This window comes from Medicago sativa, chromosome 5, assembly GCF_051527215.1.
Source record: "Medicago sativa cultivar Bolivia chromosome 5, Bolivia_mono, whole genome shotgun sequence".
NCBI classification, from domain to species: domain Eukaryota; kingdom Viridiplantae; phylum Streptophyta; class Magnoliopsida; order Fabales; family Fabaceae; genus Medicago; species Medicago sativa.
The window spans coordinates 59,624,016-59,645,738 of NC_140753.1; the positions used below are offsets into that span (position 1 = coordinate 59,624,016).

The 21,723-nt window shown below is 33.5% G+C and overlaps 4 protein-coding genes and 1 long non-coding RNA gene across 6 annotated transcripts in view; 2 read left to right on the forward strand and 3 right to left on the reverse strand.

The window, feature by feature from the left end:
* Positions 1 to 1,406: 1,406 nt before the first annotated feature.
* Positions 1,407 to 16,903, reverse strand: LOC146923597 (putative helicase MAGATAMA 3). Its single transcript, XM_085708766.1, has 3 exons — positions 16,650 to 16,903; positions 16,378 to 16,572; positions 1,407 to 1,751 (listed from the first exon to the last, which is right to left on the reverse strand). The coding sequence occupies exons 1-3, from the start codon at positions 16,901 to 16,903 to the stop codon at positions 1,730 to 1,732; spliced, it is 471 nt and encodes a 156-aa protein (XP_085564892.1). The 3' UTR covers positions 1,407 to 1,729.
* Positions 1,873 to 13,752, reverse strand: LOC146923598 (putative helicase MAGATAMA 3). 2 transcript variants are annotated; one of them, XM_085708765.1, is made up of 8 exons: positions 13,658 to 13,752; positions 13,310 to 13,371; positions 7,696 to 7,828; positions 4,286 to 4,864; positions 3,004 to 4,102; positions 2,590 to 2,917; positions 2,221 to 2,479; positions 1,873 to 2,143 (listed from the first exon to the last, which is right to left on the reverse strand). In XM_085708765.1, the coding sequence occupies exons 6-8, from the start codon at positions 2,885 to 2,887 to the stop codon at positions 1,888 to 1,890; spliced, it is 813 nt and encodes a 270-aa protein (XP_085564891.1). In that variant the 5' UTR covers positions 2,888 to 2,917; positions 3,004 to 4,102; positions 4,286 to 4,864; positions 7,696 to 7,828; positions 13,310 to 13,371; positions 13,658 to 13,752; the 3' UTR covers positions 1,873 to 1,887. The 2 variants fall into 2 exon arrangements, with proteins under 2 accessions (XP_085564891.1, XP_085564890.1); XM_085708764.1 differs by lacking the exons at positions 1,873 to 2,143; positions 2,221 to 2,479; positions 2,590 to 2,917; positions 3,004 to 4,102 and having other exon boundaries at positions 4,253 to 4,864; positions 13,317 to 13,371.
* A 181-nt stretch (positions 16,904 to 17,084) lies between the features above and the next one.
* LOC146923599 (putative helicase MAGATAMA 3) lies at positions 17,085 to 19,129 on the forward strand. The gene is made up of 3 exons (XM_085711740.1): positions 17,085 to 17,375; positions 17,937 to 18,261; positions 18,819 to 19,129. The coding sequence occupies exons 1-3, from the start codon at positions 17,085 to 17,087 to the stop codon at positions 19,127 to 19,129; spliced, it is 927 nt and encodes a 308-aa protein (XP_085567866.1).
* Positions 19,130 to 19,175: 46 nt separating this feature from the next.
* On the forward strand, positions 19,176 to 19,796 carry LOC146923600 (uncharacterized). The gene is made up of 2 exons (XR_015010917.1): positions 19,176 to 19,409; positions 19,559 to 19,796. It is a non-coding gene; the product is annotated as an uncharacterized LOC146923600 (long non-coding RNA).
* Positions 19,797 to 20,368: 572 nt separating this feature from the next.
* The window catches only part of LOC146923601 (putative helicase MAGATAMA 3), a 102,901-nt gene continuing 101,546 nt past the window's right edge, over positions 20,369 to 21,723 (reverse strand). Inside the window, exon 9 of the mRNA XM_085711741.1 lies at positions 20,369 to 20,559. Coding sequence (XP_085567867.1) covers positions 20,369 to 20,559 — 191 coding nt within the window. The remainder of the gene's footprint in view (positions 20,560 to 21,723) is intronic.

The window sequence follows — 21,723 nt, forward strand, 5'->3', positions numbered from 1 at the left end:
TCCGTCGGACACCCGTAAAAATATCCACAATTGATCTGAGTTTTGGCTCGGGTAATTATCCACAAATCTAAATGGATATGAGTGCTGATATTGCATCTAATGCCTAGCCCGACCCTAATCCGCACATATACTCATAATATTATATATAATTTAAATTTATATACCATTAAAGTTGATTAATTGTAAACTTTTTAATAATTATTTAAACCTAAACCTAAATCACTACCAAAAAAAAAAAGAAGCCTAAACCTAAACAATTGTTGTTGCTACACGTTGAAATGGACTCAAAATTTGATAGATGAAGAAGATTGTTGCTAAAAATATAAAAGATTTGATGCAAATATATTTTTAAAAGGAATATTTGATGCAAATATATTTTGCGCTAAAGGGGAAAAAGAAAAAGAAATGTATCTTCAACGTGATATTTGTTCCAAATTTACGAGTTATATTTCTAAAATGAGAGAGTAGAAAAATAAGGATTAGAAGCCAACAACTAAAACTAGGGTTTGTAGAGATTTTTAAACTTGCTTGTATTCTTTCTCTTATCTCTCGTTGTTTTCTAATTTTGCTTGTGTTTATAACTGTTACCCAAGTTAATATTGGTTGCTTGATTAATGTGCTTCACACATCAAGTTTTTATTGGTGTGATTTTTAACGAATTCGCAACACTACATCTCTTATTCGCTACTGATCAACATCTCTTCTTCTTCTTCTTCTTCTTCTTTTGTGCATCCCCTTTTTTTTTTTATTGTTGTCTTGTTTTTATTGTTAGTCAACTATGGATAGATATTCTCTCTTTCAAAAAACTATGAATACACATGCTTTTAAATAAAAATTGTTGAATCATCTCTAAATTATTCATTAATTGTTATGTTTTTTGTTGTTTTTTATTTTTTTTATTGTCCTTTTGGTATTAAAGTGCGGGTAATATATAAGCGCAGGTACAGACACTTAGATACTCGTAGAGCATGAGAACAAGCAGTAAAGTTGTTGTCTACAACTGTATGAGTTCGGATACAAATATTTTTTACAAATGCGGGTATGTGGACGAACACTATAGTAGCCATTAGGGGTTCATTGACATTCTTAGGTAAAATTGGAAGAAAAAAGTTTACTCCGCAACACAATATTATTTTATATAAAGTGAACATTAGTTTCTTTAAAAACAATAAATTTAAGCAAATGTTATGAGTATTGCTGTTAAGTAAAATCGAAAGTGTAAAAGTATAATTATGATCAATTTTGACATCTAACTATGCTGTTACTCCATCAAACAAACAATGTTTTGCACCATCCTAAAAATATATTAGTAAAAATAAAGAAATTAAAATAAAGTAAGGGGTGACATAAATCAAACACAAAAATACAGATAAAAATTGCATGAAATGAAAATAAGACAATCAAAATCAATGAAAATAAAGATTTGAGTCAATAGAAGGAGGAATTAAATTGTACCAAGAATTACATTTTAGGATGATTCCAAAAGAAGCAAGCTAATCATCATCACAAGTATTGCTCTCTATAGATGACCAAGAAAAGTGCACGAGGCAAGGACTGAGTTGTATTTGTTATCTTGTGCCAAACAAAAAAATAGAAGCGGATGGATAGTACAATCATCAATGGGACATAAGCTAGTTTTTTTGACCTTATAAAACCAGCTGGTACATATCTTCAGGACTAAGTTATCTAAACAATTCTTGTAGGTCCACTCTTCAAAATAATCCATTCTTCACCACCTTGGTTTCCTAGGCCTTGCAACAAAAACACAACAAGAACAAACAATTCAACACCAAATTCTATAAATAGGACTAACAAGATTGCCCCAGTTGAAACTTGATTTTTCCCAATGCCATTTGTAACAACAAACATATCTATTAATATTATAGATTAAATTGGTTCCACTAACCTGGAGGAAGTAGTTGATGCTTCTGATTTTTCACCTAAACTTAGTTTCATAAATGGAGACTCAGATCCTTCAAGTAGTTTGATCTCGAACAAGACATCGTTAATAGCCCGGGCCAAGTTCTTGTCCTCTCCAGCGTTATGGAAACAATCTCTTCTCTTAGCATCAAGGACTACATTTTGCCAAACCGAGTCACTGTTGATTAGAGTACTTGCATTTCCTAATATCCAAAGGCAATATCTGCGCAAGATGAATTCGTGAGTTTTCGATAAGAGCAACAATGCAGCATAACAAAATGAAAATAGTATTTAACATACCTAGCCCTAGTCAAAGCCACATTTGCTCTTCGTCTATTTGAGAGAAAACCAACATTACCACTTCGATTTGATCTCACAGTAGATATTATTATAATATCTTCCTCACCGCCTTGGAAACCGTCAACAGAACGAACATTAACAGAAAATTCAGAATTAGAATCCCAAGTGTATTGCTTAACTTTCTCCTGGATTTCATTGACTTGAGCATTATATGGAGATATTATTCCTATACTTACTTTCTTCTTTGTCCTCATGAACACTGGCAGAACAAATAATTTCATCGTTACACTTATAAATGCATAATTAATACTGAGATTAAATATTTCTTATTTAACAAAATACGAGACAAAATTTCAAATAGGAATTGACCTTTATTAAGGCTTTTAATCATCTCTGAAATAACAGCAACCTCAACCATGTTCTTCAGACTTTGTCCACAATGTCCAAGTTTCTCTTTACCCTTGGCTATGTTAATAAAAGAATAAGAAGAATACATATCTCCTACAAGGAAAAGCTTGTTATAGTTTCCTTCCTTGACGACAGGAGCATCCGATAGCTTTCCATCATAGAACTCTTTGCATGGGAATAGGCTAATGGAAGGATGCATTCTATATTGAATATTTAGCATATGCCTCTTGTATCCTAAAATTACCAGCCTCTCAAACATACTTCGGCCAAATTCACATTTATCTGCAATCTACAAATATATAATAGTTTTGAACATATTAGACAAAATCTTCAATTACAGATAAAAATCAACAATTAAATGCAATGATCAACTACCTTGCTTTTCACCAATGCAGGAAGTTGTCTCTGATCTCCGATCAGGATGCAATTGCGGAGACCAGACAGCTGTAATGGAATTGTTGATTCACATTCTTTTAGTTGGGCGGCTTCATCGATTACTAAAAATTGAATAGGGCTCACCTCCTCTGTGTTTAGTTTTAACAGAACTTGATGCGGTACAGAAGATTAGGCAAGCATTTGACAAGCAAAAGTTTTTTATATCAACTCTCCTGTTACCTCTCTTGTCAAATTTAGGAAGGGATATTGTGTCAGAAAGCGAACTTAGTACTTTAAGGCACTCATCTCTTCTGACGTAGAATGCTTGAATGTATGCAGGAAAGCTTTCATCTTCACCACTAAAGTGATTTTTCTTGAATTTGGCCTGCCACAAAGAAATTCCAAGAGATCTTAGCAAATCAAGAGCTTGAAGCATTTTTTTCACTGTTTCAAGTGAAATGAAAGACTTTGGCATGTGGGTGTATAAGGTTTGCATCAACAACTTGAGCTTCTCCCTTTGTTCACAAAATTTCTGCTTGTATGTAAATGCAAATACTGCCCTGCGCTTTTTTTTGCATGCAAATTTCTCCATGGACTTGAGCAGATGTATCATGGATCGCAAGTTGGTCTCCCATCCAATATTTGGATCAAAGCACCGCTTGAGATTCTCTACACGGTTATCAAGAAAGACATCGACAAGGCCTGGATGAGAACTTAATTCCATTCTCTTACTATTGCCAAAAAGCACAATGTCACCTAGACCATATAATGTTTCAAGCTCAAGTGAATCCATAACTAACCTATGCAACCGAATTGCCACCTGCAAAACTGCAGTATTAGTAGGAGCACAAGTCAATGTTCTAGTTTTTAACTTGAGTAGAGAAAATAGCAAGCATGCAACTGTCTTTGTTTTTCCTGTCCCTGGAGGTCCCCATATAAGTTTGACATTAGAATGATGACAATTTATCATATCAACACTGCTCAAAACAGCATCTTCCTGAGATTCATTCAGTTTCTGAGAGCGAATGATGCTGTCTTCTTTGGTGAGCAAAGCTTCACTATTTTCTTCTGAAAGGCAATTTTGACAGTTTTCACCAATCTGAAATACAAATCAAGCATTAAACAGGTTAAATATTTAACTGCAATAGCATTTTGCAGCACACAATGCGCATGTATTTCACAGTAATTCCCGACCGTTGGTTTATTGTATATGTTAGCATTCCACAGTATGCTACATAATAAATTAGGAAGAAATTCATTCATATCAAAAAATTATTCTTACAATGAGTTGCGGTCCCAACACTGTTCTAATTATGTTGAGGTGTTCACCCTTTGAGGGTGAATTCAGTGCATTCGAAATACGAAGATTTGTTGTCAAGTTCATAAGGTAAACTGCATACAGTTTATTAGGCTCTTTGCTATTCCCCAAATCATGTTCAATATCCAACTTCAGACATTTCGATGATAGAACTGAAACCGTATCTGAAAACCCATTTTTTGGCCGATCAACATAGCCAATATGGTAGGGACTTTTGAGTGTGTTCAAGTCGTCTAAGCTTTTGGGTCTAATGTTCGTGAAAGCAATGAGATCTCCACTTCCAGGTTCATAATTTCCACCATCTTCCACACTATAAAATGTACTTTTCAACTGTATGTTATGACGGAACTGTTTGAAATGCTTTTGAGCTTTGGGAAGTTTCAATTGTTTGCTGTTTATAACTTTCTTGATTTCACAAAAGGGAGCTCGAGACACACCAGACAAGCTTGATGATAAATCAGTGCGCGTTTCCTCAATCAACAGAGGAATGAAAGAGTTCTTGTAATCCGTTGCTGACTTAAATGTCTCTGGAATCTTATTAACCTGAGAGAACGTAGGTTTTTCCAGTGTTAGTAGTTAGAACATCAGATAGTAGCATAATTAAACATAAATCCACAAATAAATAGAAGAAATGAAAAATGGAAGAAAAGAGCAATTTTCATTTCATACATGACAACTTTTTTATTTATATCTAAGTGCATTACAATGTCAAAAATGCAGTCCATACTACATATTATACCTAACTAGACCTTGCATCCGTGCTGCCGCACATGTCATATTGATGGCAAACAAAATATTCAATTATACTGTTAATTCATAATCTATTTGTGCAAATACAATGTTAAAAATAATAATACAACTTAAAAAAAGGGAACAAATCATGTTGGTACATTACGAAAAATTTCCTTGTAAACAACATTGTATTTAGGATGATTTAAATGATTCAAAAATTCGCCGCAATCTAAAATATGAGAACCATCTCCACCATATACTAACAGATACAGGTGTTTCATTTGTTGAAACTGACATTAAATATATTGTCGGTTGGTTAGTGATGACAGATGGATACGGCGTGATAACTTATTGTTTGGTTACTGCACTGATGGTGTGGATAATGAATGTTGATAGTGAACAGAGAAGTGAGAGAGAGGGAGATGAAACAATGAAAAAAAATGGTGTATTGAAGTTGAAAAAAAAAGAGATGACATAGATAAAGTAACGTTTTTGGAAAATGAAAAAAAAAATTAAAGTGGGGGACACAAAGGTAATTGTGAGATTTGAATTAGGTTTAGGGTTTTCATATTAGTGAGTACAAATAAATAAATTGTGATTCACTACATATCAGTTATTATGCTTGGAGTGGAAACAATTTTCAAGGATTCATCAGATGAGTGAATCATAAAGGGGGAGTCAGTTATGTAAAACCACCCACTACACATTAGTTATGCTTGGAGTGTTACCTATTTTCAATGATTTATGAGATTATGGAAAACAGAACATGAAGGACAACAACAAAGACACCTATTTATAAGAAGAGAGTGAGAATTTGAAAGTTATCATAAAAAACCATCCACGATGCTTGGAGTCGTGGCTATTTTCAAGGATTTGAAAGTTATCATGAAAAACCATCCACTACACATCAGTCATGGTTGGAGTGGCTATTTTCAAGGGTTTTCAAGCAACAACATTGTACGTGTTCAGGGTCAAGACTATATTTTCAAGGATTTATGAAAGGCCACAACACATCAGTCATGCTTGGCGTGGCTATTTTCTAGGAACAACATTTGCACGTGTGTTCAGGCTGAAAAAAACTACCTAAGCAGTGTTTAAGGATACAATAACAAAAATACGTTGAGGTGGCAATTTTCCCTATTTTTTAGGACTAAATCACTATTAGAAATTCTAATCATTACCAATCCTAACCTATATCAGAAAACGTGAAGACTGTATATTTGAAAATTCAAGGATTGAGAAACAATCTTAATTGAATTGAAAAATCATAAAATCCCCAATTTTGAAACCCTAATCACTATCCAGAAAATCAAAATGAATAAAATAATAAAATAGCATTGATATCAAAATTAGTTTAGTGATCATACCATTAATAAGTTAATCATGGACGAAATATGCATCAGAATCATATTTTTGTGGAGAAATCGAAGGAAAAGGGGGAAGAAAGGGATGGAAATGGCTGATTTCTGGGTTGAGATCACATGAATAAGGGGAGAACATGACTTCAGAACCGTATAACGTTAAAGTCGGGAAGGAGAGGAAAAAGAGATTAATTGCCTTTTAAAATGTCAGTTTGGTATAGGATATGCATTAGTGGAAGAGATATTATAACACTAAAACAACTACTGGTCAAGTGGTCAAAGTGCTTGGATGGAGGCAATGGGTTGCGTAGAGACATTTTTCTATGTAGAGACATTTTTCAACTCCCTGTAGAGACATTTTAGAGATTTTTTTCAGAAAGGAAAGATTTTTAGTTCAACTCCCTGTAGAGACATTTTAGAGATTTTTTTCAGAAAGGAAAGATTTTTTAAACCTCTCAAAAAAGGCAGGATTAGGGTTAATTAAAGTGGGGGATACAAAGGTAATTGTGAGATTTGAATTTTTGAATTAGGTTTAGGGTTTTCATATTAGGCATGCATTGTGAACCTTCGTATTATATATTAAGATTAATGTCATCTCTTGAGGTAAACAACCGTTAACAACAGAAATAAACAAAATTGTTCCACTCATAAGCAGAGTATAAGTATTTTAGAAATGTTTTGTGGATCAAGCAATTCTTTAATTTTTCCCTCAAAAAAGGCAGGATTAGGGTTAATTAAAGTGGGGGATACAAAGGTAATTGTGAGATTTGAATTAGGTTTAGGGTTTTCATATTAGGCATGCATTGTGAACCTTCGTATTATATATTAAGATTAATGTCATCTCTTGAGGTAGACAACCGTTAACAACAGAAATAAACAAAATTGTTCCACTCATAAGTAGAGTATAAGTATTTTAGAAATGTTTTATGGATCAAGCAATTCTTTAATTTTTATTATTTTCACATAGCCACAAAGTAACATTTTTTTTTTGGGTACATGCTATTGTATAAACAAAAGATAAATATAAATAATATCTTAAACATTGGCATGCGAGATTAGCTTTTTTATCAAAATCATACAATTATATGAACACTGTTTTCTGGGTCCAAAGTGTATGAAATGCAGTTCTAATACTCATTTCCCACTTTGCTCGAATAAGATTACCCCTAGTGGAGAAAATCATTAAATTCTCGTAAATAAATTTGGAAAGAATATACTAAAATAGTAAAGATTTCAACACAATTTTTCATTGTGTGAGTGTTGAAAAGATGTAAATGAAACCTTGTGTTTGTAAAGATTTTCGTTGAGAACATCCTCAAGGGGCCATGAAAGTACAATATTTAAAAGCCTTCTAGGTTTAGCATCCACTTCACTTGCATGACTAGTCTTCTCCATCCTTTGCTCTTTTCCAACTCTAAAGCAATCATTGAGAAAAATAAATTAGTACACATGCAGCTTAACAAAACACAAAGATGTAGAGAATGGAACAACCTGAGGAAACAGTTAATGTGTGTGGCTTGCTCAAAAATTCAAGTACACATGATCAAAGATGAAAAGATAAAACGAGAGAAAAGGTTAGGGAACAAAAACAAGGATGACCAAAGTGTAAAATACCTTATGCTAGAATATGAGAGGTTAGAGCTTTGAGCACCGTTTAGAAATTTTAGTGATGTGGGACGGGGATAGAAGTTTACTAGTAGAACTTTTATGTAATTAATGAAAATGGAATTTAATTATAGTAATACTCCCAAGTAAAGTATTTGAGAAACTTGTATCAAGAATTGGTCTTCGCCGTCTAAGAGATATTTGTTTTCATGAGGGGGAGAAATAAATGTGTTCTGCACTCTTTTTCCCTTCACCGTGGTTTTATCTCATTGGGTTTTCCTGGTAAGGTTTTAACGAGGCAGTTCACACTCAAAAGGAAAGTAGAACTTTTATGTAATTAATGAAAGTGGAATTTAATTATAGTGATGTGGAATTTAATTAATGAAAGTGGAGTACTAGCTAGTTTTAATATGGCGTTTGAAAGGTGCTTTCATAGGAAATGAGAAGATGCATGATGCATCATTGCCTTTTCGACTTCTGCACCCTTTTTCATTTTCATGCATGAACGTATGGCGCATAAGGATTAGTGGGTGGCATTTTTAATGAAAGGAAGTTAAATAGACCTAAGTGACTTTGTAGTATTATATGATATGGAAAATGATAGAAATAAAAAAAAAAGATAAAACCAACTTGAGATCATTCTAGGACTCACTCCGTTTCAAAATGAGTGTCACTTTAGCCAAAAAAATTTGTTTCAAAATGAATGTCACTTTACATTTCCAATACAACTTTAATTTTTTTATTCCAACTTTACTCTCAATAAATACTCCAACTTTTCTCTCTCGCACAATTTTCAATGCAACTTTAAGTTTGTCTTGTTCTTATAAAGTAAGGTTATTTTAGTAAAATTGCTATGACATTTGACTACTTAATTTCATTCCTTAATCCATGTGCAATTTACTAAAGCGACACTCATTTTGAAACGGAAGGAGTACTTGAGAAGATAAAACCAACTTTATAGTTCTTGAAAATAAATAAATCCGGACAATCTAGTCTCTACTTGAATAACTTAGTTTCCGCCTCTTTAGAAAAAAGTAGAGGTATATGGATTGGAGTAGTGCTAAGAGGCTTTGGATAGACCTGAGCAATTTTATAAGAGTTTAAATTATATTTTCCGAAATATGGTTCAGATTATATTTGCCGAGTAAAGGTCGGCCATTGACGCCCTCATCCAACTACACATGTTACCTAGCCCATAAACACAAAATCCAGGACCGGAAACACCACATGAAATATTGTCTCTCCTCTCCAACTATTCACCGTTCTTTACCAAACCCACAACCCTCTACTACGACGCCCCATTGACCATTACATTACCTTCCTATTAGATTTCAACCGTATCAATGTAAGGCCCTACCGCAACCCCTAATTACAAAAATAAGAGTTTAAAACTCAAATTCATAACATGCTTTCTCACAAAGTCATTGAACTCAGCAACAACGCTTTCTCTTCACCAATGTTGTTGTGAATCTGGTCAATTCCTAACCTCACATTAATGAAATTTAGATTCGTGGAGCAAGTATCAATGTCAACCAAAATCAAAAGTAACCACAAGCAACAACAACAATCTAGACTTAATCTAGAAACCAAGTGCATAGCAAAGCCACAATCCAACCAAAAAATAAACAAGATAAAAAGAGTAGAGAAAAAGATAACAACACTAAGAAATGTCAACCCAGTTCGGTCCAACCATGACCTACTCTGGGAGAGAGATTGATCTCTCCAATCCACTAACAATGAGTTCTTACAAAGAGATACAAATGGGTTACAAGAAATTAGTTTCAACAAGCTCACAAAGAACAACCCTAATTTCTACTCATTTTCCCAATCTCAATAATGAACAAGACACTCAATGATTTTCACTCACCCAAGGTGTTTACAATTGTTTCCCAACTCTAGAATCTAACCCCTAAAAGAGAACCAACCCTTAGTCTTTGATTTCACTAAGAATTTTCTCTTTTAGTTTCACAAGAATCACCAAAGTTGCTCACAAATGACTCTCCACTCATGTGTTTTCCAACCCCATGAATCTCTTCCCAAAAGGCACCAACCCTTTTCCTAAGAGCCCCCTCTTTTGGTTCTCCAAGATTCACATCTTGAAGCTTTGAACCTCACCTAAAGACCTTCAACCTTTAATATCTAAAACCCTAAAAGTTCCCTCCTTTGGTTTCCATGAGATTCACCAAGCTTACCCAACAAATGGGTCAAATAATGCTTATATAGTGCACAGTGCCAGACAAAATCGCGTCGCGCTTGAGAAAATCGCACCACGATTAGTGCATACGACCCAAGGTACGACAACCTTATCCAGAAATCGCGTCACGCCTGCACTAAATCACGCCACAATTTACCTTCAGCATAAACCATCCATTCTACCAGCAAAATCGTTCCACGCCTCCGAAAATCGCTTATGATTTTAAGCTTTCACAACATCACAATTTTGAGTCATTTATCAACAAATGCTATTAATTTGCAAAAAAGAGTGAAGTTGGCGTTTTTTGTCAGTTAAACTCAATGATTATGAAATAGTTTCCCTATTATCAATACTCAACTTGATGAATTGTATAAGACAATGAGGTTTTCAAAACCGGCGTTCGATCGAGATACATTATTTATCACAAAGGAGTTGGTCTTGACCTAGAGAAAACAAAGGCACGAGTACATATATCATATCATGTATTTTAGTGTTTTATATAATGTCTTTTAGTGTCTTATAATCTTTTAAATATTTTCTTTTAGGTGTTTAGAGGATTTTAGAGTGAGTTACTAACAGTTTGGATTTTTTTTATCTTGCATTGAAAATAGTCTTTGTGAGTCATTGTATTTCTCTAACTAGACAACTCTAAAGGTTAGCAATGTCTTTTTGGTGTTAACGTTGGTCCGATCAGTTGGTGCTATGTAGAAATTACGAAGGTATGAAGACCGCTCACATTTGAAGAATTTAAACTCGGACTTTGCTTGGATAAATTATATCCTAAGTCTCAAGGCAAATCAAAGGTTTAAGTTATTGGGAAGCCGAAGAATCTAAAGAAACGACTCAACGAGAAGTAACTTCAGACTTTCCTCAAAAAAAAAAAAAAAACTTCAAACTTCACTACCTTAGTTCATTCCCTTAATTACAACAACCATTCCATTAGGTGAGTGAACCAAAGATAGAAAGTGCCCCAATCAATTGTATTATTCCTATTTTAGCATTAAAATGAATGAAGTTTAATTTTTTATTTTTTTTAACAAAAATGAAGTTTATTTTAGTGTAAATAAATAAATGTATTTTTTTTTTACTACAAAAAAATAAGCATCTTAAACATTGATGATTGAACCAATTCCCCTCTTATCAGTCTCATTAGCATAGGTCTGTTGGTAGCACATTGCATATGAGTAAGGGGTAAGGGTTCGAACTTGGATTCTCGATTCATTCACCTTAAGGTAAAATTCTAGCCATCAAGCTATATGACCAAAAAAAATTCCCTCTTATCATTTAACTAAACACAACTCAAAATCTCTCTAATTTCCTCCGATCCGTTGTAAAAATTCTCTACAGACCGAGTTAGTCACACATAATAACCATAGGCATAACTTAGCAACCAAAGACTAGTAAAACCCTATCTTAACAATAAGCACACTTGCTTCCCTTTTCTCACATAAACCAGTTAGAGTAAAACCCCAAAATTTAAAGCCCTAATGAACCAAACAGCGAGTTCTCCCAAATGTTCCCAGCTACAGCACCAATCTTGACAATGGCAACGTAGCAGGCAACAACATCGGCGAGGAGACAGATAATACGAGTTACAGGTGCGGCGAATAGATGTGATTCAATGAAAGTTCCCTTTCCTTTTGCTGATGAGTTTTGATACTTGCAATCATATATAACTCTGAAATGTTTTCTTAATCAGTACTAATTTAAAAAAGTCGAGTTCTTGGTTTTAAATTGTGCAAAATAAGACTCACAAGATGTCCCCACTTTAAACTTGATTCTACCCATAACCATTGGTGACAACAAACAAAGTGAGATTAACATAATCTCGTTGAGCCATCACGATTTTGACAAAAACTAAACTTTTGGAGCTTAAACAAAAGCACATGGACACCATAATTTTGAGAAACTGAGACCTCATCCAAAGATACACATATTAATTTGGTGCAACTCGCCTAGAGGAAGTAGTTGATACTAAATCAATCTTCAAAAGTTCAAAAAATAACAAATTCAACATTCAAAAAGATGCCAAAGGGTTGGATGCCCGTTTGCACCCTTAAAAGCACGGCAATTCTTTCCAAACACACTTCTAATGTGCTAAAAAGATGTTTGGATCTTTTAGAGAGAAGCAATTCTTGTTGCTAGAATTGATTCTAGCCAACTCTCCAATTTGTAGCTTTTGCATAAAAGAGAATCAATTCTAACATAACTTTGATGTCTGATATATCTTTCTTAACTGCCTTTTACTTAATTGCCCATAGACCGGTAACCAAATAAATCCTGCTACTATTGTCACGTTGTTTAAAATAAATTAATGTTCTGCTAGTATAATGCTTATTCGCATACACATGGATTTTGTAATTTAACTCTACTAATTATTTTTCCCTCAAAAAAAAAAAAAAACTCTACTAATTATTTTGTAGTCAACCAACAATTTCTTTTTTTAATATAACTCTATATAATTATTCAAAAAAAAAAAATATAACTCTATATAATATTATTTAACATTTATATATATAGAGACATTTTGGCTAAGCTTTGTGCATTCAGTAAATTTTAAAAATTCATGAACGACTCTATGAAAAAAATTTCTACCAACAAAAATTAAAATAATTATCTATAGTAGAATTTTTTTTTAATATTTTATATCTATTTTGGACCGTTATTTAAATAGGTTAAATATCTTTTTGGTCCCTATAAATATACCAACTTTTCGTTTTAGTCCCTCTAAAATTTTAGAGGGACTAAAACGAAAAGTTGGTATATTTATAGGGACCAATAACATATTTAACCCTATTTAATTTTATGTTGTATATTTTAAATAGTTTAAAGGGTGTGTGTAATTTAGCCTTAAGGGTGGAATAACATCCATTTTGTAAAATCTAAAAAGTTTATTACATTTCAGCCCCACTCCATTTCATTTTATACACCAATCCAAACATACCTTAAAGTTCAGTTAGCCTGAATCAATCAAGATAAAAAACTAAAGAAAAGTTGTGATATAATCAGAGTCAATTCACACTAACATTGAAAGAAGAAGAAGAAGAAGAAGAAGAAAAAACAAGGATAAGAATGGGAGCTAGATAGATAACTAACCTCCAACCTTTGTCACAAAGCGTAGTATTCAATTTCAGACTTCCTCAGAGGAATTAGTATCCCTGCAAATAAATCAAATCAAAAGCACATTCACTAATCACTCAGTTCCACTACCAAATCGAACTTCAAAAGTTCAAAAAATAACAAATTCAATATTCAAAAAGATGTCAAAGGTATCAAGTTTGAGCCAAAAGTAAGAACCCGTACAACAACTTTATTTTTTTGAAGAATGGATAAAAACTTTATTGATGGAAAAAGTGGTCTAAACATCATCATTTAACATAGTCTTTTTCATAATTGTGCATAGAGAAAGAAGAATATGAATGAAAGACATCGGAAAGTACATACCAACGGTGGAGACGATCTCCGGCGCAGTGATGGCTTGAAGTAGATTGAGACTGGAGCTTTTGGCGGAGAAGCAACAAGCTAGGCAATCAAAAGCAAGTAACAACAATGACACTGAAAGCTTCTTTTTTATACATGAAGGACAGACGTATAAAAATAATTTCTTAGACCTGAAGGAAGTATACAATTCTTTCATAGTACTAGTGATAACAATAACAATGAAAGTAAAAAGAAGATGATCCTCGTACATTATTTGAATGGACCTTTAATGTACAGTCATCAAAAGCAACATGACGTATACAATAAAACGTCACAACTAAAGGGGAAACAAGTGTTACACTATATCAACTCTTTAATAGACACAATCATAAATAAAAATAAAATTTATCTGAACACACATAGATGATAAAATTTAAAAGTAAGATAATATTAAGTGGTGTGACTAAATTTTTTTTCTTTTTTAAATTTTATCATTTATGTGTATATGTTCAAATATTTTTGATGTAAGGTTGTATCAGTGGTATGGTATCTATGTAAATTTTAACCCATTAAAGATAGTGTATTGAAAAATATGTTTCGATAGCATTCATCTTTTCGTATTTCAATAAAGGAAAACCCAAGTAGAAGACAAAGGTACGATGATGATATTGACGTCAATATTATTGGTTTTACTTTCGTAGCAATTTCAGTGGAATGTGAAAGGAAGCTACCCAAAAGCACAGTATAATACTGAAAACTACTACTATGACATGTTGTGTGGAATACTAGTAATTTCCATTGCATAATGTTTGTGTGCTTATGTATATTTCCTTTCCTTTGGTTATTTTAATAGAAAATGTTGAAAACAATCGATCGATACTAATGTTTACACTCCTCTTTTATGAGAAAAGTTCAAATTTACTCTCATTAAAATATACATTCATCTCCATTAAAAGGTAAATATATAAAGTAAATATGCTCCCTTATCTAATAGATGTTTGAATTGTAATATGTTTTATTAAGAATTCTATATATATATATATATATATATATATTATGGTGATGTATAAAAAAAACGGATGGAGATATAGATTGCAAAGAGAGAGGTGGATGACCTTGATATTGCAGAAAAAAATTGAGGTTATAGGTGGGCTGAAAGGATGGTGAAGGGACAAGGATGCCGATCGAAAATATCATAGCCTTGCCAATTATTGATGAGATAGGAAAAGTCAAACAATGTCGGAAATTCACAAGCCTTGGTGAATGTATAGTTGAATCAGCATATCACTGTACCATGGAGATCATAGTGGATAATAACGAGCCGAGAGAAAAGGCAACTGGTTGAAAGTTTAGAGACTTCGAACCCCACAAAAAGTAAAGGTATTTTTATGGAGGGCAACAAGGGGATGTCTACCCATGATATAGGCTTCAAACTCGCGGTGTTCACTGTTGCGATCGTTGCATGCACTGTGAGAGTTCATATGAGAATAACTGGCATGTCTATTTCGGATGTGCGCAACTAGAGGAGGTTTATAGTAGGTTTATGGCACGTTAAGGAAACTTGGAAACTGCAAATGGTTTCTTTCAATACTAGTAATCTCTTCGGCACCAACAACTTCTTGATTTCGTAATGACCCTCTAGTGCATTTGGAAGCGGCGACACGATAAGTTGTGTAATAACTTTAAAGCACAACCACGTATCTTGGTGCCTATGGCACGCGATGTCTTATCTCAATGGCAGTAGGTCCGCACAAGGTAGGAAAGGAGAGGACAAGGAGAACACCAAAACACTAGAATGACAATTCAAAGACGATAGGGGTGGATTAGACCGTTAGTTGGAAAAGTGAAGTGTAATGTCGATGCGATGATCTTTAAGGATTGAGGATGTTATAGGATTGATGTGTGCTTAAGAGGGGGTCGAGGGGAGGTCATGGGAACGAAGACAACTTGGTACAAAGGACTCCTTCAACCCAAAGAGGCGAAGCAAGAGAGCTAAAAGAAGAGATAAAGTGGCTTGTTACTTTAAGGTTTACTTCGTTGTATATCGAACTTGAGTGCAACAAGTGGTTGACGACATCTCTATCAACTTCAACGCCAATTCCATGGTTGGTGCTATCCTGAACACTTGCAAAACTTCACTTGTGAATCGTCAAAACTTTAATGAGAGAGGACAACCACTTATTTGTCAAAAATTTGTGAATCGTCAATTCCATGGTTGTTTCTATAAAAATAAATAAATAAATAACTATAGATGGTCTTATAAGAAAGGACAACCACTTATTCTTAATGAGAGAGGAAGTAAAATGAAGAGATATTCTCTCATGAAAAGAAGGCTTAATTGCAGTTTTGGTCCTCATATTTTCATCATTTTGCGAAATTGATCTTCCTATTTTAAAATTTGACAATTTTGGTCCCTCTATCAAATATTTTGTCTAAAATAATGTGATATGATATGTTTTAAATGAAGTTTTCAAAGGACTTTTGTTACAATTTTATCGATGTTGACCTTTTTTCATCTTCATATCATATTCCACGACATTTAAAATTTATCACATCATATTTTTATAGTTTTAAAGATGGAGGAACCAAAACTTTCAAATTTTAAAATATGAGGACCAATTCTCCAAAATGGTTAAAATAGAAGGTCAAAAAACATTACCATTTGAAACTTGATTGCCCCACTTGAAACTTGATTTTTCCCATTACCATTTGTAACAATAAACATAGCTATTAACATCACTAACCTGGAGGAAGTAGTTGATGCTTCTGATTTTTCACCTAAACTTAGTTTCATAAATGGGGACTCAGATCCTTCAAGTAGTTTGATCTCTCCAGCATTATGGAAACAATCTCTTCTCTTAGCATCAAGAACTACATTTCTCCAGACAGAGTCACTATTGATTAGAGTAGCTGCGTTTCCTAATATCCAAAGGCAATATCTGCGCAAAATGAATTCATGAGTTTTCGATAAGAGCAACAATGCAGCATAACAAAATGAAAATAGTATTTAACATACCTAGCCCTAGTCATAGCCACATTTGCTCTTTGCCTATTTGAAAGAAAACCAACATTACCGCTTCCATTTGATCTCACAGTAGATATTATTATAATATCTTCCTCACCGCCTTGGAAACCATCAACAGAACGAAGATTAACAGAAAAGTCAGAATTAGAATCCCAAGTGTATTGCTTAACTTTCTCCTGGATTTCATTAACTTGAGCATTATACGGAGATATTATTCCTATGCTTACTTTCTTCTTTGTCCTCATGAACACTGGCAGAACAAAAAATTCATCGTTACACCTATAAATGCATAATTCATAAGGCTAAAGATTTCTTATTCAACAAAATACAACATAAAATTTAAAATTGGAATCGACCTTTATTAAGGCTTTTAATCATCTCCGAAATAACAGCTACCTCAACCATGTTTTTCAGACTTTGTCCACAATGTCCAAGTTTCTCTTTACCCTTAGCTATGTTAATAAAAGAATAAGAGGAATACATATCTCCTACAAGGAATCACAGTTTTGCTTGAAAAATGCATGCCTTCTTTTTTGTACTGCATCAAGTTCTTCAAAATTGTACACAGAAGGAATGAAACAGATTAAGTTTTTAGTGATTGATGAAGCTGCTCAGCTTAAAGAATGTGAATCAGCTATTCCTTTGCAATTACATGGCCTCAAACGTTGTATTCTTATCGGTGATGAAATACAACTTCCTGCAATGGTCAAAAGCAAGGTACTTCGAGAATTATTTTCTGCTTAATTTTACTTGTAAAGTAGTAGTTTTACTTCTTTTAAGTTAAAACAATCTGTTTTTGATAAAATGTCTTTTATTATTGTCGACCTGAGAATTTCGGGAAAATATTTGATGAAGTGGTCTAATCCAGGTGGATTGAATACGGTGACATAGGTGGATTTAAATCCACATGCATAGGCCACATCATCAACTTCATTTTTATATAAATAGATAACTTAGCACATTAGTAATATTTTGGCCAAAATTTTCAGGTAGGCAAAATTTCAAAAAGAAAATTGTTGTACTAGGGGGACTAAAAATTCCAAATTTAGATAATATTGAACTAAATTCGCGAGTGAGGAAAAATAGAGGGATAAAAAATGTATTCAAGACTAGTTAACATAAATTACGAATTTACGATACAAATCAACAAATAAAGGTATCGTTGGAAAAGAGAGTCTTAGTCTTAGTGTTTCAAACATGACAGATAAAATGAGACGAAGATATTAACTTTCCGAGTGAAATTTTTATTATGACTTATATTATGATGTTTTGTGTCAGATTGCTGACAGAGCTGAATTTGGAAGAAGCTTATTTGAAAGACTAGTACTGTTAGGACACAAGAAGCATATGCTTGATGTTCAATATAGAATGCATCCATCCATAAGCATGTTTCCAAGTAAAGATTTCTATGATGGTCAACTTTCTGATGCCAAGATTGTAAGAGAAATAAACTATAACAAGCGTTTCCTTGGAGGAAAAATGTATGGTTCCTACTCTTTCATTAACATATCTAAGGGTAAAGAGCAGTGTAATCTCGATCATAGTTTGAAGAATGTGATTGAAGCTGCTGCTATCTCTGAGATTATTGGAAGACTTAAAAAGGGTTGCTTTCACTTCCTCTTTTTCTTCAGTTAATAAGTTTGTTCATCCAATGTTTAGCAATATAATATACTTTGTATGGATTGATATATTTGAGCTTATTTACTGAAATAAACACTTTTGAGACTGTTTGAGAGCTTACGGAAATAGTTAATGGTTTAGCCAGAAGCTATTTTCAGCTTATTTTCATAAACTCTCCAAGACAGCTTATGAAAACAGTTAATAGCATATATGAAAATAGTTTGACATTAAGCTCTTTATCCAAACAGGGTCATAATATACCATATACATAATGTAATCTGTTATCTTTCGTCCAGAGTATATTTTCCTGCCGGAGTTTGTTTCAATATAAGCTGTTTTCATAAGCTGTCCTGGAAAGCTTATGAAAATAAGCTGAAAATAGCTAGTAGGCATGTCATAAGCTGTTATATGAGATCCTCCCAATTAGTCTCACAAGTACTTGTATCAACAGATAAACTCAAATAAATCAATCTTAGCAAACTCATGATATGATATCTATAATATACCAGACATTACATTAACCTTTTATTTATGTGGCAGAGTTTGTAAGGGCAAGGAATAAAGTCAGCATAGGGATCGTATCTCCATACAAGGCACAAGTTTATGAAATCCAAGAGAAAGTGAAGAAGTACATGGTTTCGGATCCTAACTTTTCTGTTAGTGTTCGTTCCGTTGATGGCTCTCAAGGCGGTGAAGAAGACATCATAATAATATCTACTGTTAGATCAAATCTGAGTGGAAAAGTTGGTTTTCTTTCCAATAGACAAAGAGCTAATGTTGCAATCACAAGGGCTAGGTATGTTAAAAAAAAGTTAAATTTGAAGTGCAAAAAAATCCTTATGAAATGCTGACATATATGCATATGTTGATATAAAATTTATTTTATACTTTTTGCAGATATTGCCTTTGGATTGTAGGAAATGCTACAACCTTAGTTAATAGTAACTCTGTGTGGAGAAAAGTTGTTCTTGATGCTAAGGAAAGAGGTTGTTTTCATAATGCTGATGAGGACAAGAAATTGGATCAAGCTATTGAGAATGCCTTGTTTGAGTTTGAACTACTAGATGATTCTGCATCAGCATTTAATAAACTAAGCATAAGGGACATGTCAGAAACAACTACTTTCTCTAGGTAAGAAGCCATCACATCTTTCCATATTTTCATGTTAATTGTATAATTTTGAACGTGTATACCAGCATTTGGACACTACAAACTGTAAAGTCCGAGCAATTTAGTCTCTCAAATTTACAAACTAATATTTGCATGATTGTATTTCATAGGAAACCATTGAAATTATGGCGACGACGAGCGAGTAATAATGGTTGATGGATTTACTACAGTTCTGGTTGTCAGCACCTTGGAAAAGTGAAGAGTGAAGATTTTGAAGCACGACTATGTATGAATGCATTAAGAAAATAGTACTATAGAGATTCTGATGCAATCATCGAGGTGTTTATTTTATATTTGTGTTACAAGCAACTCAAAATAGACTTCTTGTCATTTAAGATTGTATGACTCGTATCATGGTCTTGTTTATGTCCATTGTTTTAGCCTTGAAATTGAAACTATAAATTGTTAAAAAGTACCAATTTTTGAAATCATAATATTTGTGATGATATGGGAATATTGCCCATCAGTATTATATTATTAAGTCTTGAATGATTGGTTAAATTATTTTTATCGAAATTGTAGATATCGATCAAAATAGTTTTAAATTTGTAGGAATTTGTATCTTTCATTCCTAAAATTGTTATGCACTGCTCAAATAAGTTCATCCATCAAGTTTCACTATTAGAGACTATGGTGTACTAATATGTTAAATAAAAACGTGATCTTTTATATCGATCTCACATATATTCACATCATTGGGGACTGCAGTGCCTAATTGTTTGCTCAACTATTCGATTAAGAACTCATTTTTGAATTATATGGCCAATGCTTATATCCGTTGGAATTGATCTTAAGTATCATTCTTGAGACGTCTAATGTTGATTATGTGACCAATACTTATGAGATAAGAGCTTTGGTTGCTTGACCCTTGGGCCGGCCCTTGAGTCGCGCCAGAATCTGGATACTACGACTAAGATGCCTCATAGTGAGAAGATTGAACGTTCTGATCCAATGAGGTAGGTTTGAGGTTGGCTTGCAGATGGCATCGGTGGACGAGAAGATGATTGAGCACCATTAGAAGCAAATCCAAGTGAAGGACCAAGAGAATTTTGCCACTGATTAGGATTATAGTGCCACTGGTTCCAGTTAGGAGGACCACGAGCAGGAGGTCCTTATCATGACGCAGACACTAGGGTGAAGTTATGGAAGTAAAAATGCTAGCAGCATGACCAAACTTAGACAAATTCGAGCAAGATAATAAAAAAGGGATTTAATACTTTCAGCTATAGATTTAAGCTTCAATCGTAACTGTCATGACTTTGCATGATAAAACTTGTGAATCTCATCCCAAACATGAGGTGCAAGAACACAGCAAACAACATGAGGAACAGCGGAATTTGTGGTACAGACAGACTTGAAAACGTGAATATAATTGAACATGATGCAAGATATTAGTGTCTGCATATTCTAGTATATATTAACTTAACAATTTATCTTTTGCATCAGCCTTGCCTTTTAGCAGAGTCACTCTGTTTATTACAATGCCATCATAGACTATACACCAAGGCTCACTAACAATCTGGATAGGTTCTAATACTAAATCAAACATGTATCAGAGACCTATCGAGACCTCAGTATCAGAGACTTGACCAAAATTAGTTCCAAAATTAAGAATGTTAGCTTTATTAATGGTTTTAGAAACCTATTGAGACCTCAGTATCAGAGACTTGACCAAGGTTCACTAACAATATGACTTCACTCTAACTCAGAATCAAACATACTATTTAATTTCATCTATATATTCATCCCCTTTCTTTGGAAACACTTGGAGTGGATTCAAATCACTCAAGCCTCAATCAGACTATATAACTGGAGTCGTTACATCTATCTAAACAGAAATAGACTAAAACTTCGGTTGAAAATGAGGTGACCCCGTGTTCAAGCCGGCGAACAACAACGGAAGGAGGAAAGAAGATGAGTAGCCGTAACTGAGAAATGCGACTAAGAGAGAGGGAAAACACATAACAGAGGCACATGTGAATGACTCGCTTAACCAATGTTTCAATCTCATATACAAATGTTATTCTCACTTGATATGTCCCTAATAATTTGTTGTTTTTTTAGGCAAATCTCGTAACTTACAAACACACTAATTAGTTTTTGACAAATTAAAACGACCACTTAGCAATATTTTTAAAACAAAATAAAATTAAAACACTCAAAATATTTCATTCACATGCTGCAGAGTATTTCACACACCTACTTTAAAAACAATCAAAACACTAAATCACACTTTCTCTCTTCATGTACTACCACTAACAATCTGCTTTGACTA